The sequence below is a fragment of the Hylobates moloch genome, unplaced genomic scaffold, assembly GCF_009828535.3.
Source record: "Hylobates moloch isolate HMO894 unplaced genomic scaffold, HMol_V3 SCAFFOLD_7, whole genome shotgun sequence".
NCBI classification, from domain to species: Eukaryota; Metazoa; Chordata; class Mammalia; order Primates; family Hylobatidae; genus Hylobates; species Hylobates moloch.
The window spans coordinates 21593351-21616205 of NW_026652282.1; the positions used below are offsets into that span (position 1 = coordinate 21593351).

The 22855-nt window shown below is 39.4% G+C and overlaps 1 protein-coding gene across 4 annotated transcripts in view; it reads left to right on the forward strand.

Annotated features, from left to right (window-relative positions):
* POLA1 (DNA polymerase alpha 1, catalytic subunit) overlaps positions 1–22855 on the forward strand; it is a 306069-nt gene that overhangs the window by 52676 nt on the left and 230538 nt on the right. For 3 of the 4 annotated variants that reach the window (XM_032756700.2, XM_032756701.2, XM_058441438.1), the window contains exons 25-26: positions 1152–1301; positions 1712–1834. In XM_032756700.2, coding sequence (XP_032612591.1) covers positions 1152–1301; positions 1712–1834 — 273 coding nt within the window. The remainder of the gene's footprint in view (positions 1–1151; positions 1302–1711; positions 1835–22855) is intronic. The other variant, XM_032756702.2, reaches the window with a different exon arrangement.

A 22855-nucleotide genomic window follows, 5' to 3' on the forward strand; every position in this document is an offset into this window, starting at 1 on the left:
TTTTTTTTTTTTTTTTTTTTTTTTGAGACGGAGTTTCGCTCTTTTTGCCCAGGCTGGAGTGCAATGTTGTGATCTTGGCTCACTGCAACCCCTGCCTCCCGGGTTCAAGCAATTCTCCTGCCTCAGCCTCCCGAGTAGCTGGGATTACGGGCATGTGCCACCATGCCTAGCTAATTTTGTATTTTTAGTAGAGATGGGGTTTCTCCATGTTGGCCAGGCTGGTCTTGAACTCCCGACCTCAGGTGATCCACCCGCCTTGGCCTCTCAAAGTGCTGAGATTATAGGCATGAGCCACCGCTCCTGGCTGCTCCAAACTCTTAAATTTGCTGATTTATTAGCTTTTTATTTTTAGTCTACAGCATTTACAATAACTGCTGTGACTCTCCATAGTTTTAAAATTCTATAGCATTTTGTTTGGTAGTAAAATGATTTAAAATAGTAGTTTAGCTGCTAGTTATTTTATTTTTTTAATCCTGGAGGTCTTAGTGTTTGTATTTTAAAAACAATTTCCCCAAACATGTTGTTCTCCAGTTTTGTTGAAGAAAGATAGCATGTGTAAAAATGTATCCCTTTTTTTTTTTTTTTTTTTTTTAAGATAGAGTTTCGCTGTGTAGCCCAGGCTAGAGTGCAGTGGCGAGATCTCCGCTTACTGTAAGCTCCGCCTCCTGGGTTCACGCCGTTCTCCTGCCTCAGCCTCCCGAGTAGCTGGGACTACAGGCGCCCGCCACCGTGCCGGGCTAATTTTTTATATTTTTGGTAGAGACGGGGTTTCATCATGTTAGCCAGGATGGTCTCAATCTCCTGACCTCGTAATCTGCCCACCTCGGCCTCCCAAAGTGCTGGGATTACAGGTGTGAGCCACCGCGCCTGGCCAAATGGATCCCTTTAAATGAAATCTAAATTTGTGTCTAACTACAGGGGTGGGAGATACTGGGAATGACAGCCTAATATAATTGGGAGAGAAGAGGGCAATCGTGACCTGTTCTACAACCCTCTCAGCTCTTTCTTATACTACTCATGCATTGTTGATCTTGTATAAGATAATAGCTTTTCAAGATGTGATCATGAGGGGAAAGCTCCTATAAAATATTACTGTAGAAATTTATTTCACAAAAGTTTGATTTGTGTGAAATTTGTTGTGTGTTTATCAGGATGGAGAACAACAACAGATCCCTGAGTTGCCAGATCCAAGCTTAGAAATGGGCATTTTGCCCAGAGAGATCCGGAAACTGGTAGAACGGAGAAAACAAGTCAAACAGCTAATGAAACAGCAAGACTTAAATCCAGACCTTATTCTTCAGGTATATCTTTTCACTAAGAAACACTTGAGTGACAGTCTCAGCTTTTACAGTTTGATTATTTATGAGTAAACAGGATGCTGGGCAAATGCAGGTACTTATTTTAAATTTGTGGGTAGGTGACCATTTAAAAATACTAGAGTGCCTCAGAATGGAAGCCACCTTTGTTTACAAAGATTGTATCTGAGCAAGATACTTCTGGCTCCTGGGAGCTTTGGAGTCTGTGTTTACTTGCCGCTTCTAGGAGGTTAGGGAATCATGGATCCAGGAGAATGGATTGAGTATGTTAATTATTTTTTATTCAGGGATACTGAGGGTTTCCCTTTTTTATTGGAGATCTAGAAAGACATCTAATGTAATGCTTAAGCATCTGTAAATGTTGTTGTTTGTCTTTTGTTCTGTGTGGCCTGCAGTATGACATTCGACAGAAGGCTTTGAAGCTCACAGCGAACAGTATGTATGGTTGCCTGGGATTTTCCTATAGCAGATTTTACGCCAAACCACTGGCTGCCTTGGTGACATACAAAGGAAGGGAGGTAAATGGCATAATAACATTCACATCTCTAGATATGAGAGTATTTTTAACTATACATGTTATAGTGTGGGAGAGTCAAGTTTATTACCTAGTTGGACAGCATCAAATACAATATCCTTCTCTTTGGATGACAGGTTTGAGACCAATAGACATTTAAATAAGGATTCATTAATTCGTGTGTGTGTGTGTGTGTGTGTGTGTGTGTGTGTGTGTATTTATTATTGAACATCTACTACGTGCCAGGCATTGTTCTAGGTTCTCAGGATAGAGTGTCAAGCAAGACATAAAAGATCCCTGTTATGAGGCTTACATTCTACCCAGAATAGGAGGGGTTTGGGGTTGGGGACGACATGGGTTGGGAATGTGGGGTGTAAATAAGTAAATAAACATGTGTAAGAAATAACTGAGAAAATATGATAGAAGTAAATGCTCTGTAGATAATTAAAACAGGATGGTGGGCTAGAGAATGTTTAGATGGCTAGTTTAGATTGGTCAGGTGGTCAGGGAAGGCTTCTTTGAGGAGGTGACATGAATGAGAATGACGTAAGAGAGGTGTTTTTTTTTTTTTTTTTTTTTTTTGCTGATGGATTAGCTTGGAGTGTGAGTGAAAGGTAGAAATCAGGAGGATAACTAGTAGAGCCTTTTACTAAGATGGAGGAAACTGGGAAAGAAGGATTAAGAATTCTGTCATGGATGTGTTGCCTTTGGCATGAGTAATAGAATTCCAGACATAATAAGGAGGCCATTGGATGTATAGATCCAGAATTCCAGGAATATGTCAAGACAGGAGTTATGGATTGAGAGTTATTGGCTTTAATAAGATGGGCCAAGTACCAAATAGAATTTGGGTACGTCACTTTATGAATACTGTAAGCTTCAACTGTTTTAGTACTATGTGCGTGGGTTTTTCTTAATTTGTAAAAGAATAGTTACGCTGAATATTAAATTCCATTTAACTCCTTGTCTGTGGGTTTAAGACTATTTAGCCTTAAAGGAGGTAGGTAGTGGTCATGGGAAAAATGCTTATATTGGGGGGTCTGGACTCTGAATGCTCTAGAGCAGGGGTTGGCAAATGATGACCATTGGGCCAAATGCAGCCTGCCATCTATTTTTGTAAATAATGTTCTATTGGAACAGAGCTAAGCTCATTTGTTTATGTATCATCTGTGGCTGCTTTTGTATTATGAGAGCAGAGCTGAGTAGAAAAGATGGAGGCTCACATGGCCCGCAAAGCCTGATACATTTACTCTCTGGTCTTTTTTAGAAAAAAAGTTTGCTGACCTCTGCTTTAGAGTTTAGACCAGCTCTGTCCAGTAGAACTTTATGATGATAAAAATGTTCTCCATCTGCACTATCCAGTGCTGTAGTCTCTAGCCACAAGTGGCCAGTGAGCACCTGGTATCTGGCTAGTGCCAACTAGCTGAGGAACTGGATTTTTAGATTGCTTTAATTATAATTAAAATGAATTTAAACTTAAATAGACAAATGTAGCTAGTGGCTACTGTGTTGGACAGTGCAGATCTAGCTGGTATATGAAATAAATGTCAGGATGTTCAGAATCACTCTTCTGTTGGCAGCCCTATCTCAAAGATTTGTCTTAGGACACCGGAAGGGCAAAACATGTATTGAACACCAGTGATGTGATAGAAGCTTTCTTATGCATTATTTCACTGAAATTACACAAGAATCCTTTGAAATAGATAATAACGTTTTCATTTTAAACTTCTGAGGAAGTTAAAACTCAGAGATAAAGTATAACAAGTGGCTATTTTGAATGTAAATCCTTTTAGTACAGTAGGGTTGTCTCTTCCATCTCAAGATGTCATTTATGACTCTGGTTCTGCTTTATATTCTACCTCTTATTACAGGAAGATCATAATTTTTGGTACCCATCTCAAGACACAGGTCTATTTTACGTGAGAAAGATATAGGTGTTTTAAGGGCTAGCTGAAGTGAGGGAAGGGAAGGATGTTTTCAGTTTCTTAAGCTAAGTTTACTTTAAAATTATTTAAATTTTATTTCTTTACATGTATCCAGTGGCTTCTGATGGAATACCATCTTATTTTTGTATTAGAAAATGCACTCACTGTGCCCCAACTGGGTGATAATACATGGGTTGACTATTGAGATTGGATCAAGGTTACTCTTAAGTTTCTCATGAGAGGCAATAGTTGACAATTTACTCCCTTGGAGAGTGCCTCTTGCTGTTGGGAAATCCCTGTTGTTACATTTTCTGCATTGGCTCAGAAATCCACGAGCTTAAAAGGGCACTGTTGATAATGATAAGCCCCAAATTTGTCCAGTGATCTCCCCCACCCTCCTAATCCATTGTATTTTAAGGGCAATGGTTTTCTTTAGCTGGATTTTTAATAGCGAGTTTAAACACAATTTTTATTTTTCTGTTATATAAAATATAACAATAACAAATCTTTAATAAATGAACTATAAAAAAACCCTGTTCTCTCCACTAAAAAACAAAGGATTTCAGACAAACTAGAACTACTTGTATGTGATTTAAATTCTTGGTATCTGCTTTCCTCTTTTCTCTTTACCCTTTGCTGTTTCCCTCAAATAAGGATAAATAAAACTCTGGAAAGTAGGCCTTTAAAGTAATATGAGGCTACTGAGAAATAATAATTATGCAGTTTCTCCCAGGAAATCTTATTCTAGAAGAAGATCCAAAGTCACTTACAAATATTATTTCCTAATATAAAAATGATTGTTAAAGTATTGGTGATAATTGTTAGCATTGGTGGATGGAAGTAGTCTGATCATCTTTCTTTGGATTAGCGTCTCTTAATTATTAAAGAGGTAGGAGGAGTGAAGTGAAAATGAGAGCCAGTGTGCTGAGATTTTGGAATACCTTTGTAACTTATTAAACTAGTATTTTTTTGTGACAAGATACGAGTGGGCAGAATAATATAGTAACCTGCAGATCTTACAGATTCTTTGCTTTTAAAGTCCTTGTGGGATAAATTAGATTAAGTTTCAAGTGGAAATTAATGAGAAGGAAACCTGGTAGCATGCCATTGCAAAAGATTATAAAATTTTGCATTTGGATGTGGATTAATACACAGCCTAGGGAGGCCTTGAAGCCTTTTCCTTTTTATTTTTAAGTCTATTTTGTGTTTGCTCAGTTTTGTTGGAATCGTGCAGGTTTGGCTCTAGCGACCTAATAATTTCTGTAATCAAATGTATTATGGCTGCTAGAATACGCAGAGTAATTACTAATTGTACTTTTTAAAACAGGTTTATAATAAAAGTGCTAGTAATTGTGTCAAATGGGCATCAATATTGTCTTTTCACAGGTGTGATCTTTCACGCTTAAACTCTTCCATGATTTTGAATTGCTTTGTGGTAGAGGAATGAGCTAATGGGTAAGGAATTGTATGAGGGATCTCACAGTGTGTACGTTATTTAAAAGTAATGAAGTCAGTGTTTCAGAGAAGTACTCTGTGAATCTATAGAAATACCATCTGTATTTGTGTTTGTTCTCAATGCGTGTGTAGAGAGGCATAAAAAAGAAATTGGGCAAGCCTGTGGCACTGAGTGGACATATATTTTTAAACCGGAAAGAAAAGGTGTATCAGTTGTCAAATGTCTGATGTGGTAATTGAAGTGATTGTTCACTAGGTGGCGATAGACACCCTGAGATCATTAATCAATTAAGGATTTTATTCTGTGAACAATAGTGAAGGCAATTTAATGAGTTAAATCTGTCCACATTTTAGACTTTTGTTAATTTTGGAACTATTAAAGAAAAGCTAAAACTGGCCCAAAGGATTGTAATACTCTAGTGTTTAAAATAATTATGATTTTTTAATCATTAGTTATATTGATAGGAACAGTAATTTATCATAGCAAGTTAATTCTTCTATCAAGTAGCTAAATTCTGATTTCTGGCCATGGAGACACGATACATGACTCCCTCAGTCACAGTATCAGAAGCTAATCTAAAGGAAATTGGAAATGATTTTGATATATAATTTTGCCTTTTTGAATTTTTTTATTGCAAAATTTTTTATTTTATTTTATTTTATTTATTTATTTTTGAGATTGAGTCTCTCCCTGTCACCCAGGCTGGAGTGCAGTGGCGCCATCTCGGCTCACTGCAAGCTCCGCCTCCTGGGTTCACGCCATTCTCCTCTGCCTCAGCCTCCCGAGTAGCTGGGACTACACTACAGGCGCCCACCACCACGCCTGGCTAATTTTTTGTATTTTTAGTAGAGACGGGGTTTCGCTGTGTTAGCCAGGATGGTCTCGATCTCCTGACCTCGTAATCCGCCCGCCTCGGCCTCCCAAAGTGCTGGGATTACAGGCATGAGCCACCGCGCCAGGCCTATTTTATTTTATTTTAAGAAACAGGGTCTCACTTTCTTGCCCAGGCTGGAGAGCAGTGGTGTGATCATAGTTCACTGCAGCATTGAATTCCTGGACTAAGACAATGTTCTCGCCTCAGCCTCCCTAGTAGCTAGGACTACAGGCATATGCCACCATCCTTGGCAAATTTATTTTTATTTTTTGTAGAGATGGAGTCTTGCTGTATTGCCCAGGCTGGTCTCCAACTCCTGGCCTCGAGGGATCCTCTCACCTTGGCCTCCCAAAGCTGTAGGATTATAGATAGGAGCCACTGTGCCTGGCCTTATTGGGGAATTTAAAACTGACTATGTACTTAGAAGTATACTCATTGCATAACTTTAATTTAACGGGACTATTTGTCTTGATGGAATAATTAGTACTTACTGACATTGGTATTCTTTTATTTCTCTACTCTCTTATTTCTGTGTCCTTGAGAAAACCATTTTTGGTCTGGATTTTTTTATTGCATTTTAAAATGTATGCTCTGATGTTTAGGTAGAGAGTCCATGCATTTTCATTTTCCTACCTGATAGGCTGAAATAAGTCTTTGCCAGCCTGCTTGCCAGTTGGTCGTAGACTGCCTGGCTTTTAGTTGTGTTGGAGCTGGAATTTGTGCACATTAAAAGTGTATCCAAATCATTAATGCAAACATTACAATCTTGGCAAGCCTTTCTGAGATTTTCTTGGTGATGTGGTAGCACCTATCAGGATCCCTTGGGAATGGCACTAGGACAGAGGGCTCTAGCCTTCGTTGGTGTTGGTGATGAAAGAGAATGAGTGACTGAAGAATTTTACAATTAAATATTAAGAGAAGTCTTTCATCTTTACCTGTAAGTAACCAAAAATTTCACTTTTGCAATCTTTTTTCTTTCTTTCTTTTTGTGGGGGGGAGGGGGGCAGAATTTCGCTATTGTTGCCTAGGCTGGAGTGCAATGGCGCGATCTTGGCTCACCGCAACCTCCGCCTCCCAGGTTCAAGCGATTCTCCTGCCTCAGCCTCCCAAGTAGCTAGGATTACAGGCACGTGCCACCACACTCGGCTAATTTCATATTTTTAGTAGAGATGGGTTTTCTCCATGTTGGTCAGGCTGGTCTTGAACTGCTGACCTCAGGTGATCCGCCCGCCTCGGCCTCCCAAAGTGCTGGGATTACAGGCATGAGCCACCATGCCCCGCCGCAATCTCTTAATAGCCTAGTTTTTCTTTAAAAAATTAAAAGCAATAAAATATTGTAGAGACAGCTAAAGACCATTTCCTCCCTATCCTCTCTCATTTCTTTTTCTTTTTCGGAGGTAACTTGCCCAGAGTTGGTTTTGTCATTCTTGCCCATGGGTTGTTCTTTTTTGCTTCTGCAACATGTATATACATGTAGTGTGTTGTCATGCTATACATATTCTTTTGCAGTTTGGAAAAGCAGGAGGAAAACTCTACTCTGTATGCTACATTTTAAGTATATTCGTCTTGATACATTTTTAGATTTGATTCATTCATGTTAACTATTATATAATATTTCGATGAATAAATATAGCACAGTGTATTTTTTAATTCTGCCGTCATCCATATCTTTAGGTTTCCAAGTTTTCATTTGTCTTAATTATTTGCTGTTACAAACAGTACTGAAGTAGACAACACCACCTTTGTGAGAGTTTCTCTGGTATATTTCTAGGAGTGGAATTTGTACAACATCCACAGCAGTATATGAGGCTTTATTGATAAGAGCAACCATTTAATTTATCACAGCAAGCTCATTTTTAAAAATCAAGTAGCTAAATTCATATGTCTGGCTGGAGCCACAATACATAACTCCCTCAGTCATAGTATCAGAGGCTAATCTTAAGAGAATTGGAAATGATTTTGATATACAATTTTGCTTCTTTGAATTTTTGTTTAGTTCTCTGTTGAGGTATTTTAAACTTACTATATATATACTTAGACTTGTTGCATAATCCTTGATATTCCACATCCTTGCAGCACTTGTTATCTGAGTATTTTTTGGCTAGTCTCATGAGTATGAAAGGATATCTCATTGTGATTTTAATTTACATTTTAAAATTATGAGTTAAGTTGGGCATCTTTTCATGTGTTTATTAACTCTTCCATTTTCTTGTCTGAATAGAACATAGATGTTCTATTTTGTTGGTTTGTATGTCTCTTAGTATTCTTAGGTATTCAAAAGCCAATCCTTGTTTTGTCATTTGTGCTGCAGATATCTCTTTCAGTCTGTAGCTTGTCCTTTTACTTTATTTGTAGTCTTTCATTATGCAGAAGTTTCTAATTTTAATGCCAGATATTTAATTTTTTCCTCTTTACACTATGTGGATTTTTTTCCCACAAGAAATCTTTCCCTCCTCTAGTGACATAGACATTCTCCCTTGTTTTCTTCTAAAAGTTGCAAGGTTTGGCTTTTCTTTTTTTTTTTTTTTTTTTTTTTGAGACGGAGTCTCGCTCTGTCACCCAGGCTGGGGTGCAGTGGCGCAATCTCGGCTCACTGCAAGCTCCGCCTCCCGGGTTCACGCCATTCTCCTGCCTCAGCCTCCCCGAGTAGCTGGGACTACAGGCGCCCGCCACTACGCCCGGCTAATTTTTTTGTATTTTTAGTAGAGACGGGGTTTCACCGTGGTCTCGATCTCCTGACCTCGTGATCCGCCCGCCTCGGCCTCCCAAAGTGCTGGGATTACAAGCGTGAGCCACCGCGCCCGGCCGGCTTTTCTTATTTAGGTCTTTAATCCTTCTAGAAATTATTTTTAGGAATGATACAAGTTAGGAATCTAATTGTGCTTCCTTGTAGAGTTATTGAACGTTCCTGTATTGTTCCTGTATTCCAGGGGTAGGCAGACTTTGACCCATGGGCTAACTCAACTCAAAACCGTATGTTTTTGTAAATTAAGTTTGATTGGGACACAGCCCTACCCATTTATTTATGGCTGCATTTGTGCTACAACAGCAGAGTTGAGTAGTTGCCAGAGATACTGAGTGAACTCCAAAGTCTAAAATATGTCCTATCTGGCCCTTTACAGAAAAAGCTTGTGAACCTGTGGTCTAAAAGATAGTCATGAAAGAGTAACTCATATTTCCAACAGTAGCGATATAGTCAGTGAAAATAGAGGAAATTACACTAAAGGTGGTAAGAAGGAAGGAAAACAATCTTTTGGGCATATAAAAAATACAAAGTTTGGGCCGGGCGCGGTGGCTCACGCCTGTAATCCTAGCGCTTTGGGAGGCTGAGGCGGGTGGATCACCTGAGGTCAGGAGTTCAAGATCAGCCTGGCCAACATGGTGAAACCCCGTCTCTGCTAAAAATACAAAAAATTAGCCAGGCGTGGTGGCAGGTGCCTGTAGTGCTAGCTACTCAGGAGGCTGAGGCAGAACTGCTTGAACCCGGGAGGCGGAGGTTGCACTGAGCCAAGACCATGCCACTGCACACCACCCTGGGCAACAGAGCGAGACTCCATCTCAAAAAAAAAAAAAAAAAATTGAAATTTTACTGATTCTTAGATTGTCATATGAGAACTTCCCTCAACCCAAGTAGAGTAAAGGGGAGGTCTGTGAATCCGCTGAAGTTGTATGTAATATTTTGTGTGTCTGTGCATATGTGTACTTTTTTGGAGGAGAGGATGCATAGCATTTAAGAGACTCAAAGGGGACCATGATGTGAAAAATGATAAAGAACGCTGGTTCTTATATTTCATTTCTGGCCTCTTATGTAGCCTGAGGGAAAACTTTAGCCTTAAAAATGTATACTTTTGTCACCTAAAACATGGCAGTGTGAAGAATTTTCTTGCCAAACCAGACCCATTTAAACTGTGTGGGTGGTAGGAGGGATGAGTTCTAATTCTGTCTCCAGAATTTTTATAGCCACCATTAAGACTACTTTTAACTTCAGCTGACCTACTAACATTTTGATTTTTTTTAATATGAGAATTTCTTTTAAGGCTAATATGAAGGTTTAATGTATTTTGGCAGACATATTTTATGTTAAAAAAAGCAATATCCTTTGTTAGTGATCATGAATTACCTGTCACTTTCAAAGTTGCTTACATTATAAAATTTGAAGCCAGATAATTTTTAAATTTCGTTTCTATTGTCATATTTCAGGGATGTTTGGATTCTAAATTCCTGGCAGTTCTTCAGAACTGATAACACATACTATTCGGCTTTATTAATTCACATTCTACTCATTTAGAATTTGTGGTAATTCAGATGGAATGAGTTGAAATTCTTCTTAGTACAAATTAATAGTTATTTCAGAGCCTAGGTTCTTTTCATATACCATTAAATACAGGTTGAGTGTCCCTAATCTAAAAATCTGAAATGCTCCAAAATCTGAAACTTTTTTTTTTTTTTGAGACAGAGTCTTGCTCTGTTGCCCAGGCTAGGGTGCAGTGGTGCTATCTCGGCTCACTGCAAGCTCCGCCTCCTGGGTTCACGCCATTCTCCTGCCTCAGCCTCCCGAGTAGCTGGGACTACAGGCACCCACCACCACGCCTGGCTAATTTTTTGTATTGTTAGTAGAGACGTGGTTTCACTGTGTTAGCCAGGATGGTCTTGAGCTCCTGACTTGTGATCTTCCCGCGTTGGCCTCCCAAAGTGCTGGGATTACAGGGATGAGCCACTGCGCCCAGCCCAAACTCTGAAACTTTAAGTGCCACCATGATACTCAAAGGAAATGTTCATGGAGCATTTTGTATTTCAGATTTTTGAATTAGGGATGCTCAACTAGTATAAATGTAAATATTCCAAAATTCCAAATTCAAACACTCTGGTTCCAAGCATTTTGGATACTCAGCCTGTACTGTAGAAACAACTATATATATTTAAGTAAGTGACATTTTATCTGCAGATCGTTTATATTGATGAACTTGTACTAAGGAACCATCTGTTTGCTTGTCCATTTGTCTACATTCTTTCAAAAATTGATGAAAGTAATGTTGGTACTTTCAAATAAAGGTGAAAAAAGGAAGCTGTACTTTGGAAACACCCCATGGAAGACCAGTCCAGATTATAACTTAGACTTTCAGTAATTTGAGAGAAATGCGATGATAAAAATTCAAGTATATAGAATAATTCATGCTTATTATATATGCTTGCATTATAAACAATATATACTTATATGAAAAGTATATGGTAAGCATGTAATATATATGTTATATATACTCTGTTATAACAGTGTTGCATTTATAGAGATTAAATAAGTGGGTTACCCTTAAGCTTGATTTTACTCTATATGCTTGAAAATACTGAGTATTTCTTTCAAAATGGCTAAGATGTTAGACTTGAGACAAATTCAGAATAACCTTATTCTTCTTTCTTAATAGTTGGAAATTAGCATCTCCAAGATGCATGGATATTGGCCTCTGTGTGCCTTTTGGGTTTTTGGACGTTGAAAGGTACAGGTTTAGGAGGACACAAGCCAGTTGATGTAAGAGACAGCTGGGAAGAGAAAGACTAGGTCAAATCTTGCCTGGGGTCTGGGAGTGTAAGAGAAGAAAGCTCCATCAAGGAGACCATTTAGGCATCTTCTTGTTTATCCCCTTTGCATTTACTGAAGTTTTTTGTTTTTTGTTTTTTTGTTTTTGAGACGGAGTCTCGCACTGTCTCGCTGGAGTGCAGTGGCGTGATCTTGGCTCACTGCAAACTCCGCCTCCCGGGTTCACACCATTCTTCTGCCTCAGTCTCCCGAGTAGCTGGGACTACAGGCACCCACCACCATGCCCGGCTAATTTTTTTGTATTTTTAGTAGAGACGAAGTTTCACTGTGTTAGCCAGGATGGTCTCGATCTCCTTGGCCTCCCAAAGTGCTGGGATTACAGGCGTGAGCCACTGTGCCTGGCCTGCATTTGCTGAAGTTTCTGAGTGGTCACCACATCTTAGTTTTACCTGCGCTTTAAGGAATCCAGGTGTGGGCACCCGCACCCCTCTCCTACACATACATTATACTACTAAGTGTCAGAGGTAATAAGATATGGTCCTGGGGTTGTGAGTTGGCCTCTCCAGTCTTGCTGAATCTTCAGTCAATACTAATCTTTAAAATTCCAGGGCTTCTTTCATCAAGGAAGATGGAATTTCCTTATTCTCAATCCAAATTTGTGCCTTTTTCCACCCATATATTGGATTTCTTATTACTAGATTTTTCAAATGGGTCTGCATAAACTAGTATCAATACTTAAAAATTTTGTATTAACACAAAACAAAAGTCTGCAGCCTCAAATTATTTCTGTATTCTCCAACCTCTACTTCAGTTTGTCAGGGAGTGCATTTCAGATGTTTTTTTGGTTCTACCTAGCCCCTAAGTGGATGTTTGTTTGCCTTACCTCTGGGATCACACTCACTTAGTAGTTTCTGTAGTTATAGATGGGTAGATAGGGAAGTGGTATATTTTTTAAAGAAGGTCTTGATATTTAAGCCTATTTTGAATTTATAAGAATGGCCGGGATACTCAAACAAGAAAAAGGATAATTCGTACATTTGTAGTAGGAACCTAGGAACTTTTATCTGAAAAGATAGGGACAGAGTATTTTTGCCTTGTAATTTTGCCTTTTTAATTACTGAAACCATTGGGAATGTGGCTAAGGATGAGAAGATAAATGCTACTAAGACTGACCTTGTGTCAGCACCACTGATCTCTGCTGAGATAGATTAAGTTTCATTACTTTGACTAGAATCACATAAATTGAGTCCTGGAAATCTTTTTCTTCCCCACCCCTCACCAGAATGAGTGACTTTTGTTAACCCAAATTCATTCCATTTTTCTACATATGTGAAAATTTTAAATAAACCTATTTTGGTATCTATTTCTTTTTCACAAGCCACGTGTTATTTGACAGGTGTTCTCAAGCTCCTTGCTTTGGCAGTGAACCAAGATGACAGAGCAGTAATGATTTAGAAAGTGCCATTCCCTCCTTGTTAAGCGATAGAAAGAAAAGTGTGAAGTTATTAACCATTATTCACCAGTGGCATAGAAATTGGTATAAGGTTTAATTGTCTGGTTCTACAGTTGGTCTAGGTAGGCAATTTCCTGGATAGTGCTTCTCTTAAGGAAAGGGAAGAATAGTCATATAACTTCACTTTTTTCTCCCATATAATTTTTTTTTTCATCTTTTCACAAATTGCAGATGGATTGGAGAGAATGGATCACTAGAAAACCAAAATATTGACCTCACAGGCTTTCCCTTTCCTTATCTGCCCAGGTATAGATTTATGGGTGACATGGCAGCACTCAGCAACATTGCAAATTTCCCACCCCCCAAATGAATCACATGCTCAAGTGTTTGAATCTGATGGTGTACAGGATGTTACCGCACTGTCTCCTTATGTTAGCCATGCTGAGTCTATTTGTTACTAATTGGAAAAACCTACTTTTGGCAGCCTCAGCTGCCTGGTGGCTTTAGCATACTCGTCACAACAGTATGGTCAGGCCCATTAAAGACACATCCCTGTCAAATTTAAAAAACAAAACAAGCTCATTGGGCTTGTTATGGCTCAGGACCAGCTGACTGAGGGAAGACTAATAGAATTAGTACCTTCTGTTTGTGTGTCATCATTTCAGTGGGCAGCATGAGCCTGTGTCAATTTGCCAGATCATAAATACTGTGTTAAATTACAATGAGCTGCATTTGGTAAGTTGTGGGAGTTTTGGAAGGCGGGGAGAAGAATAGTTTTATGTATGTGTAAAGAAGCCGTTTGATTTTCAGCCAGGGATTCCTGAGCCCTGTGGTCATGGTTTTAGAGATCTTATACCTACTTTGAAATTTAGTACCACCGTCAGGTTGTGCAGCTGTCCTTGTTTCCTTTTTATTATTAATTTTGTGGTTGAATTGGCTTGTATCCCTTTTAAGCTTGAATGTATGAGTCTCAACATTAAAATTTTTTCTTTGAAAATTCTGTTTTAAAAAGCAATATGAAATAGAATGTAGCTGAAAAGTGAATTTTTACTCGCATTTTTAAAAGAGCAACAAAGCCTGAGTGATTTCCAGAAATGGTTTCTGTGTCATCTTTGGAATTCTTCTAATTACTAATTCTTCTTTATAGGTTTGGGTTTGGTTTTGTATTACCTGTTTTTATTGGCTTTGTTGTTTTAAATTTGATAAAAGATTTGCTGTTTTGAGGCTAGTGATGAGATTTATTTATTTATTTATTTATTTTGCCTTAGGACTAAGAGTTGAGCAGGGATGGGAGTGGAACAAAGATATTAGGTTTCTTTTATGATTTGGAGTGTCAGACATTTGGCTATATTTGTTTCATGGGTTTTTCATCGCTGCTGACTTAACCACAGACTACATTTTCAGCCCTGTTCAGGAGGGTGGTGTGCCTTCCGCAGGCAGGGAGGAGGAGGGTTGGGGGGTGGTGGCTTGGAGAAAGGAATCAGCTCATGGGCTATTAATAATGTACATTGTTCTTGAGGCCACATGTAACATTTCTGAGCCCTGACCAACAGGGTAGGGTGCATGTTCTATTTACGTTGGACTGCATGGCACGATGTGATGGATAGCTGATAATATAATCACAGGAAAAATCCGGGTATTTCTTCCTTAATGATGTCCTGATAGGGCAGAAAAAAATAATTTGTCTTCAGAAGATTGGCTTAGAGTGGCTGAATATATTTAATTCAATTACTGGTTCTTGCCTCATAGCCAGGAATTCTTCAAGTGATATTTGCTGAGTGTGTACATGGAGGGAAATGGAGACAAATGACATTGCTTGTGACCCACTGCCTTGAGAGGAAAGCCTTCGGTAATGATTCCAGTAAAACTAGAGCTAGAGATTGGGAAGCTAAACTTGTGATTACTTACTAGTAAACAAGAGAAAGGATCTGTTGTAGGTGCAAAAATCTTACCGAAATGCCTGAGTATGCACTGGAGAAAGCCCTGGACTGCACACCAAGGGTGCTCACCCACTTGTTTACTTTTTGTGGCTTTGAGCTAGTCATCCATTCTGCCTCTGGTTTTTCACTTGTCAGAGGGGTGCTAGATGATGATAATTACTGCTCAGTGGGCTTCAGTTACAAAGCACCTTAACATAGAGTGGCTATCTACTATTGTTTCTCAGAACAACCCAGGGGAAGCATTCGTGCAAGGCTCCAAGTATCTAGCAAGTGTCAGGCATGCCACGTGGTGCTGCTGTTAGGGAGACAGTGGTAAACTTAAGCATTTAAGGACCTTGTCTTCATGGAGTGTTCAGTACAGTAGGTGAGAGCTGTTAATCAAATGGTCAATGAATAATTATGTCATTCTGAAAGAAAATAAGTGCTAAGAAAAGACACATGAATTTCTGAGTCTTGATAGCAAAGGCCCTTGACCTGGACTGAAAAGTCAAAATTTTCCTGATCCTTTGGTACTTGAGCTGAGATCTAGAAAGTGTGGGCTGGAGTTAACTAGGTAAAGAGTTGGAAGAATAAGCATTCTAGAGTGAGGGCTAGCATGTGCAGAGGTCCTGTGGTGGTTGGAAGCATTATGTGGCCAGGGCACTGAGAAGGCTGAGGTAGCTGAAGCATAGAAAGGAAGGGGAGAGTGATAGGAGGCGAGGCTGGAGAGGTAATCAAGGTCACACCATATAGGCTTTGCAGGCCGTGTTGACCAAGGGGCAGATGTTAATTGTTTGTTTGTTTGTTTTTTTGAGGCAGAGTCTCGCTCTGTCGCCCAGGCTGGAGTACAGTGGCATGATCTTGGCTCACTGCAATCTCTGCCTCCCAGGTTCAAGTGACTTTCCTGCCTCAGCCTCCCGCGTAGCTGGGACTACAGGTGTGCGCCACCACTCCTGGCTAATTTTTGTATTTTTAGTAGAGTTGGGGTTTCACCATGTTGGCCAGGCTGGTCTAGAACTCCTAACCTCAAATGATCCACCCACCTCGGCCTCCCAAAGTGCTGGGATTAACAGGCATGAGCCACCACGCCCGGCCAGATGTTAATAGGTTTTATATGTTGGGGGAGATAGGCTCACATTTCCATTTTGAGAAGATCACTCTGCCTGAGTGAGTTGGAGGGACCAGAGTGGATGAGGGGAAACTGATTAGCAAGCTATTATTAGAATAGTATTCCAGGCAAGTGATGGTGGTAGCTTGACTAGTGTGATGGCAGTCAGTGGAGGGAGGAGGACCCAGATATGAGAGAGATTTAAGAGAAAACATATCAGTAAAACTGGGTGGTATATTGGATGTGGGGCTTAGGATGGGGAAGGTATCAAGGTCAACTCTTGGCTGACTTGTGTAGGAAGATGGAGTACCTTTCACTGAGATGAAGAGCACTGGAAGATGACCAGGTTTGGGGCAGGAGGAGGGAAAGATGAACAGTTTGATCGTAGACATGTTAATTTTGAGGTTGCAGAATATAAACTGGGGAGTCATTGGTTTATAGTCATTGTTAAATGAAGCCATGGACATGGATGAGATTACTTTGGGAGAGAGGAGAGAGTGGAAAGAGAGGTGGGTGTAGGACTCAGTCTTAAGGAACCCCAGCATTTAATGACTTGGTAGAGGAGGACGGGCTTTAGAAAGTAGATCGTGAAAGAGCAGCCAGAGAATGAGAAGAGGTGGGAACACACGGTGTTGTGAAACCAGTGAAGAGCATTTCAGGGAAGTAGTAGGCAACTGTCAGGAAGAGACACTGATGATAGTTTTGAAAAATTTCCATTGAATTTTGGGATATGGAGGTGATCTTTTACTTTAGTTGGTGCTGTTTGAGTGCAGTAATGGTGGTCAGGCTGATTTGCTGTAGGAAGATAATGTAATTATCCACAGTTTATAGATGAAGAATCTGAGGCACAAGGAAGTAACTTGTAAAACAGCTCACCTAAGTGTCAGAACTGGAATCCAGGCCTAGGCCTGGGTGCCTGAGACTCCCTGTTCTGTATACCTGCTACCTACAGCTTACTGCTTTACTAGGCAAGTGTGTGGACCGAGGAGGCAAACACAGCTGTGTTCCTGTTTTGCTTCTCCCTGAGTTGGGATCTATTAACTAGTTACTTAATGTCATTGATCCTCAGCTTCCTCATTTTTAATAATGGTAAATGCCCAGTGAGGTTGTTGGGAAAATTAAATGAGATAATGTGTGTTAATGCCTTGAAATGCGTTTGATACATAATAAGTACTCAGTTAATGCTAGCTAAAAAATAAACAACCTTCTACCGTTCTGTCTGCCCTCTCCTCAGAGCCTCTTACCTCCAATTACATTTTTCTCTTGTTTAATGCTTAGCAGTCTTCTCTAAAAAGGCCAGTTTGTATGCTATTTGCCCAGTTATTTTTCAAGTTTGTGTTTTTACTTTGCCATTTCTTCTGCTTTTAGTGCCTTTGTCCACCTACACCACTAATTTCTGTGTAGTGTAATTTCTGTCAGTCTTCCTCAAAACTCACTTTTTATGACTGTTTTAAAACTTATTTTCCTCACTCTGCAACTTAATGAGGTCAGCTTATGTTTACATTTGTTTCTTCTTAGGAGCTTGATATTCATGAGTTTGCGAAGTTTGTTCACTCAGTTTCACTAAATAGATTCAGGGGCCAGGCATGTTTTTTCATGTCCTTCAGCAACATGTAGTAGAATGCTTTAAAGTAGTGGGTACAAAATGGCAAACAGTATTTTTATACTATTTAAGAAATAGCTCTTTCCTGTCACTTTCTTCTCATTGCAGTCGTAAGGTGCAGTTATTACTAAGTCCTGCCAGTGTTACTTCCAAAATATTCAGATTAATCCATTTCTCTCCATTGACACTGCCACTGCTCTGATTAGTTTAGACCACCATCATCTCTGGCCAGGATCACTGCATCAGCCTCCCTGTGGTGTCTCCGTTCTACTCTTGTCCCCTCCAATCTATTCTCAACCCTATATTTTTAAGGTGTAATTGCATCATATCATTCTGCTTTGATTCCTCATTGACTTCCTATTTCAGTTTACCTTGGACTCCAAGGTCCTACGTGGATCACTTTACCTCTACTTTTACCTCATTTTTGTGCCTCCTACCTGCTGCTCCCTCACCTGCAGCTCCCTCACCTGCACCCCTGCTTTAGTCCAGCCACATGGGCTACCCTATTCTTTCAGTTCTTCACACACATTAGTTCTGTCCCTCCATAGGGACCTTGTGCATCTGGTTTCCTCTGCCTGGAATGCTCCTTCCCAGGCTTGGTGCAGGGTTGTATTTTTCTCTCTTCGGGTCTCAGCTTATATGTCACCTTCTTGTGTGTGTGTGGTGGTTTTTTTTTTTTTTTTTTTTTTTTTTTTTTTTTTTTGAGACAGAGTCTTGCTCTATTGCCCAGGCTGGAGTGCAGTGGTGCTCTTGGCTCACTGCAACCTCCACCTCCTGGGTTCAAGCAATTCTTGTGCCTCAGCCTCCTGAGTAGCTGGGATTACAGGCGCGCACCACCACGCCCAGCTAATTTTTGTATTTTTTGTAGAGACAGAGTTTTGCCATGGTTGGCCATGCTGCTCTTGAACTCCTGACCTCAGGTGATCCACCTGCCTTGGCCTCCCAAAGTGCTGGAATTACAGGCGTGAGCCACTGCACCTGGCCTTATGCCACCTTTTTGATGAGACCTTTCCTGACTACTCTTTCTAAATAGATCCATTCAGCACACCACCATCTCTCATTTTTAAATAAAAAATTTTTTCTCCCTAATTTTATAGGGTGAAATATACCCATGTGCCAATTTTCCAGAATTAATACATGTTAAGATTTTGTCATAATTATTTCAGATTTTATTTTAAGTAAAAGAGAGCATTACAAATAGTTGAGGTTGGTAATGTGTGCCCTTCCCCAGTTTCCTCCTTTCCTCTCCAGAGGCAACTGTTATGAAGCTGATATGTATCCTTCCTTTTTCCATGTTTTTGTTACCTATGAATGTGCTCACTTAATTTATGTGGATGGTATCTTATCATTTTTCAGTTTGCAACTTTTTTCACTCAACATTATATTTTTGAGTGATATCCATGTTGATATATACATATCTGATCATTTATTTGAACTGCTGTATAGTATTCCATCATATGAATATTCTACAATGTATTTTTCCCTTTCTCAAGTGATGGTCATTTAGATTGTCGTCAGTGTTTTACTGTTGTGAAAAGTAAGCATTCCTCTACTTGTCTATTTGTACACAGGTGCAAGAGGTTCTCTGTCATGATCTTTTCTAGCTCAGCACCCTGTTTCATTCCCATTTTGGCTCTCATCATTTTGTAATCACTGACTTATGTGTTTTCTTGTTTATATACATCTTCCTTATTTAACTATGAGCTCCATTGGGGTAGGCAGTGTGTTTAACTCACTCCTGCAAACACAGCCCCTAGCATAGACCTTGGCACATAGTAGGTGCTTCGTTGGTATTTGTCGAATTAATTCAGCTACCTGCTTTCCATCTGTTTTGTGTAGTTATTCCTTTGGTTTTTGAGCTTTGGTTTTCGGATTTCTGAAGAAAGGTGAAGACTGATGAGGTGAGTTGCCAAATTCTATGGATAGTGATTGTAGGTGATTAGGTAAACCTGGCATGGAAAGGAGCTGGGGAAAAAAAGCTATAAATAATTTGTTTTGGTTTAAACAAACCAAAATTTCAAAATTTGGAGATGATGGTTGACAAGGAACTACGTGTACTAGTTTTGATTATTGAAGGAGCTGGCTTTATCAGCTGTGGGCTCCTTCCACATCTGTATCATTGCCTTATTATTATAGGATTTTGGAGGGGTTGGGAGGATTTTGTGTTTATTTTCTAAAATTATTCTATGTGAAAATTAGAAAATTACTGTCCATCTGTTGACATTTATTTTTGGAATAGGATTTGTGGTAGGTGTAGGAGATATAGATCATAGATTAAAAAGCATGAGAAGAAATTGGGCTGTTGATCTTAAAGCAGGATTGTTTAAATCAATTAGTTTTTAAAAATTCTCCTTTTTATTAGAGTTCACTGAATCAGTGCATGTGTTCTGTGTTTTCTGTTTGTTTTTGAAGCTGTTCAGTGTTTTCCTTACGATCATAGACTTCAGATTTAACTACTTGATGTTCACCTACTGAATTCACATGTAGAGAGGAAAGACGAATTCACGGGAACAAACGGATTTCTTAAAATGGAGATTGCTGCTATAATCACACTTTGGACCTCTATTCTAGTACAGGACATCTCATTTTATCCACTAGTAGCCTGTGTAAGCCATTTGCTGATAAATTGAATCACTGTAATTATATTTGAAGTTAGCTATTGGAGGAAAAAATGTAGCTATGGTTAAATACTATGGTAATGCCTCCTAATTTATTCTTTTTCATTTTGGAGTATACTGTTTCTCCCCTCCTCCACTCAATTTAGTGTGGCACATTTGACTGCCACCCCCGCCCCACCCCTTAGGTTGGGTATCAGTTATGAACTTCCAAAGAGAATTAGGATCTGGTCTCACTGTCTCCTTTGCATGTAAATAGTAAATAATTAGACATGCAGTTAAATTGGAGACAATAATAGCTGAGATATATTAAGCATTTGATCCTGTTAGACACTGTTCTAAGCACTTTATATGAATAGTAAACATATAAGCACAGTCCAAAAAAATTTTTTTCTAACTGTATAAAATGTAGGAGTCATGTTATTTTGAGGTTTATGAGAAATTGTAATCTTCAATTTCTAGTTAGTGGAGGTGGGCGTGGAGGAGAAAATGTTTGCATTTATTACATGTGTAGAAATGTACTGAACTGAGAAAATCTAAATGGTTACAGGCTAGTGGTTTCTTAGTATCCTGCCTATTACTCATCCACTCCCTTGGTAAAAGCTTTACCCTGTTCCTGTAAGTGAACTGGTAAGGGAGCTGGGTGGAGGATGGGAAGCAATCCTCAATTGAGTTAGATCTGACTTTGCTTGATTGTGTGGCAAGTTAGTATGGGGTTTTATGCCATTATTTTATTTCCCTTTTATAGTTGAGAGAACTGAAGTACAGAAAGTATAAGTAACTTGCTCAAGATCACAGAGCTAGTGAATAAATGGAGCCATAATTCAAATCTAGGCAGTCCAAGCATTCTTAACTGCCATAGTACGTTGCCTGTGTTTTTGAGTATTTGCCTGTGCAACAGGCATTAGGAGATGGGAGAAAATAGTGTTGTATCTTCATAGTACTTGGAGCCATTTTTGTTTGAAAGGATGTGTACTGTATTAGCGTGTGTCATCCTGGGTTGGTTAGCATTTGCTGCCACTTTATAGATTTTCTGAGAGCTCCAATTTTCCTTTTGTATTTCCTCAGTCTTTTGACAGCAGTCATAATGGAATTTGAATGGTCATAGTTAATGTGGCCCTTGGAACAGAATTCTTAAGGAAGAGGATTGGGTGATGAAACAAGGGTGGTAAGATGGGGAATGAGGAGGAATGCTTCTTTTTGTCATATGTATTTTGTGGAATAAAATGGTGATGCCATGCACCACAGCTCAAACTTGGCATGGTTCTGGAAGATGTCTTTGTGTAGCCTGTCTGTACCACTCACCATCTGTTATAATGGTGAAGGTCATAGGTTGTTTGCCTTAAGCAGAATAAACAAATAGATACAGAAAATGTGTTCAGTAATCTTTACTTGATGAGCAGAAGCTAGCAGTTGTTTAAAATAAGTGAAGGGGATAAAAACTCCCCTAACTTTTATTTACCAATCAGATTGCAAAGCAAAAATAGCCTATTTTTAGGCTGAGACTCCAATTATGTTAAGCCTTGAAGATAATGAAACAGTCTGACACAAAAGAGTGTGGTGACGCAAGTTTGTGTGGTGAAATTCCAAGACACTCACTGACTTTTTAGGATTCTGCACAGTGAATATTAAGCTCCTAAAGTGTTTGTTGCCCGGAAACAGTGCTTTATTCTTTTACATGCAGTGTAATGAAGTGAACCTGTGTTGTAATTTGTTTCTTGCAAGGAAAAGGGAGAATTAACACACATTATCTATCCTTGTATCCTGTCTTTGGCCTCTTGTGTGTCCCTTTTATGTGCTGAAGCCACCAAATCATGCTATTGCTAATACTGCATATTACCTTCTGTTTTAGCCACTCTAATTTTTCTTAATGCTTTACACAGTAGTTTTTCAATTAATTTTATAATGTAGATTTCACTGAATTTGGAGGCTTTTTCTTTTCTGTCACTTTTTCCTCATTCTATGTAAGAATTATTCTTAGCTTTTGGATCCGTTCATAATCATGTCAGGTGATGTTTTTCCTTGGAACTAATTAGTTTCGGGGGTTTGAAATATGTGCTGGCACGGGGCTTCATTGGCTGGATTAATGGAAGTTGGCCATTTGTGCTCTCCCAGTCTCATGTTGCCCTTTCTATTTACAGGTTGGTAATGGGCTTCTGGGTTTTTATTCTGCTGCCTGTAGTCTTCTTGAAAATGAACCTGAGGTGCTGAATGCTCATGTGGTGGGAAGTGTAGTGCTTCTTTCCAGGGCAACCTGTCTTCTTAATTCCTGAATCTTGCTATAGCCTGGGTCCCAAGGAATCAGATTCCTAGAGGCAGGAGGTTGGTCATCTTCCATTTGGTCTCAGAATTTTCCTTTTCAAAGAGTAGTCATAAGAACTAAATGTGGGAAGGCAGAAGGAAAGACTTATCAACATCAAGGTGCCAAAGTTACAAGCCTCTGGCATTGGTGGTTCATGGCAGGATTTGATGAAGTTGGGGAGGGAAGGGGACTTGAAGGGGATAAAAGAGCTCCTCATTAGATTCAGATTGGAGTGCA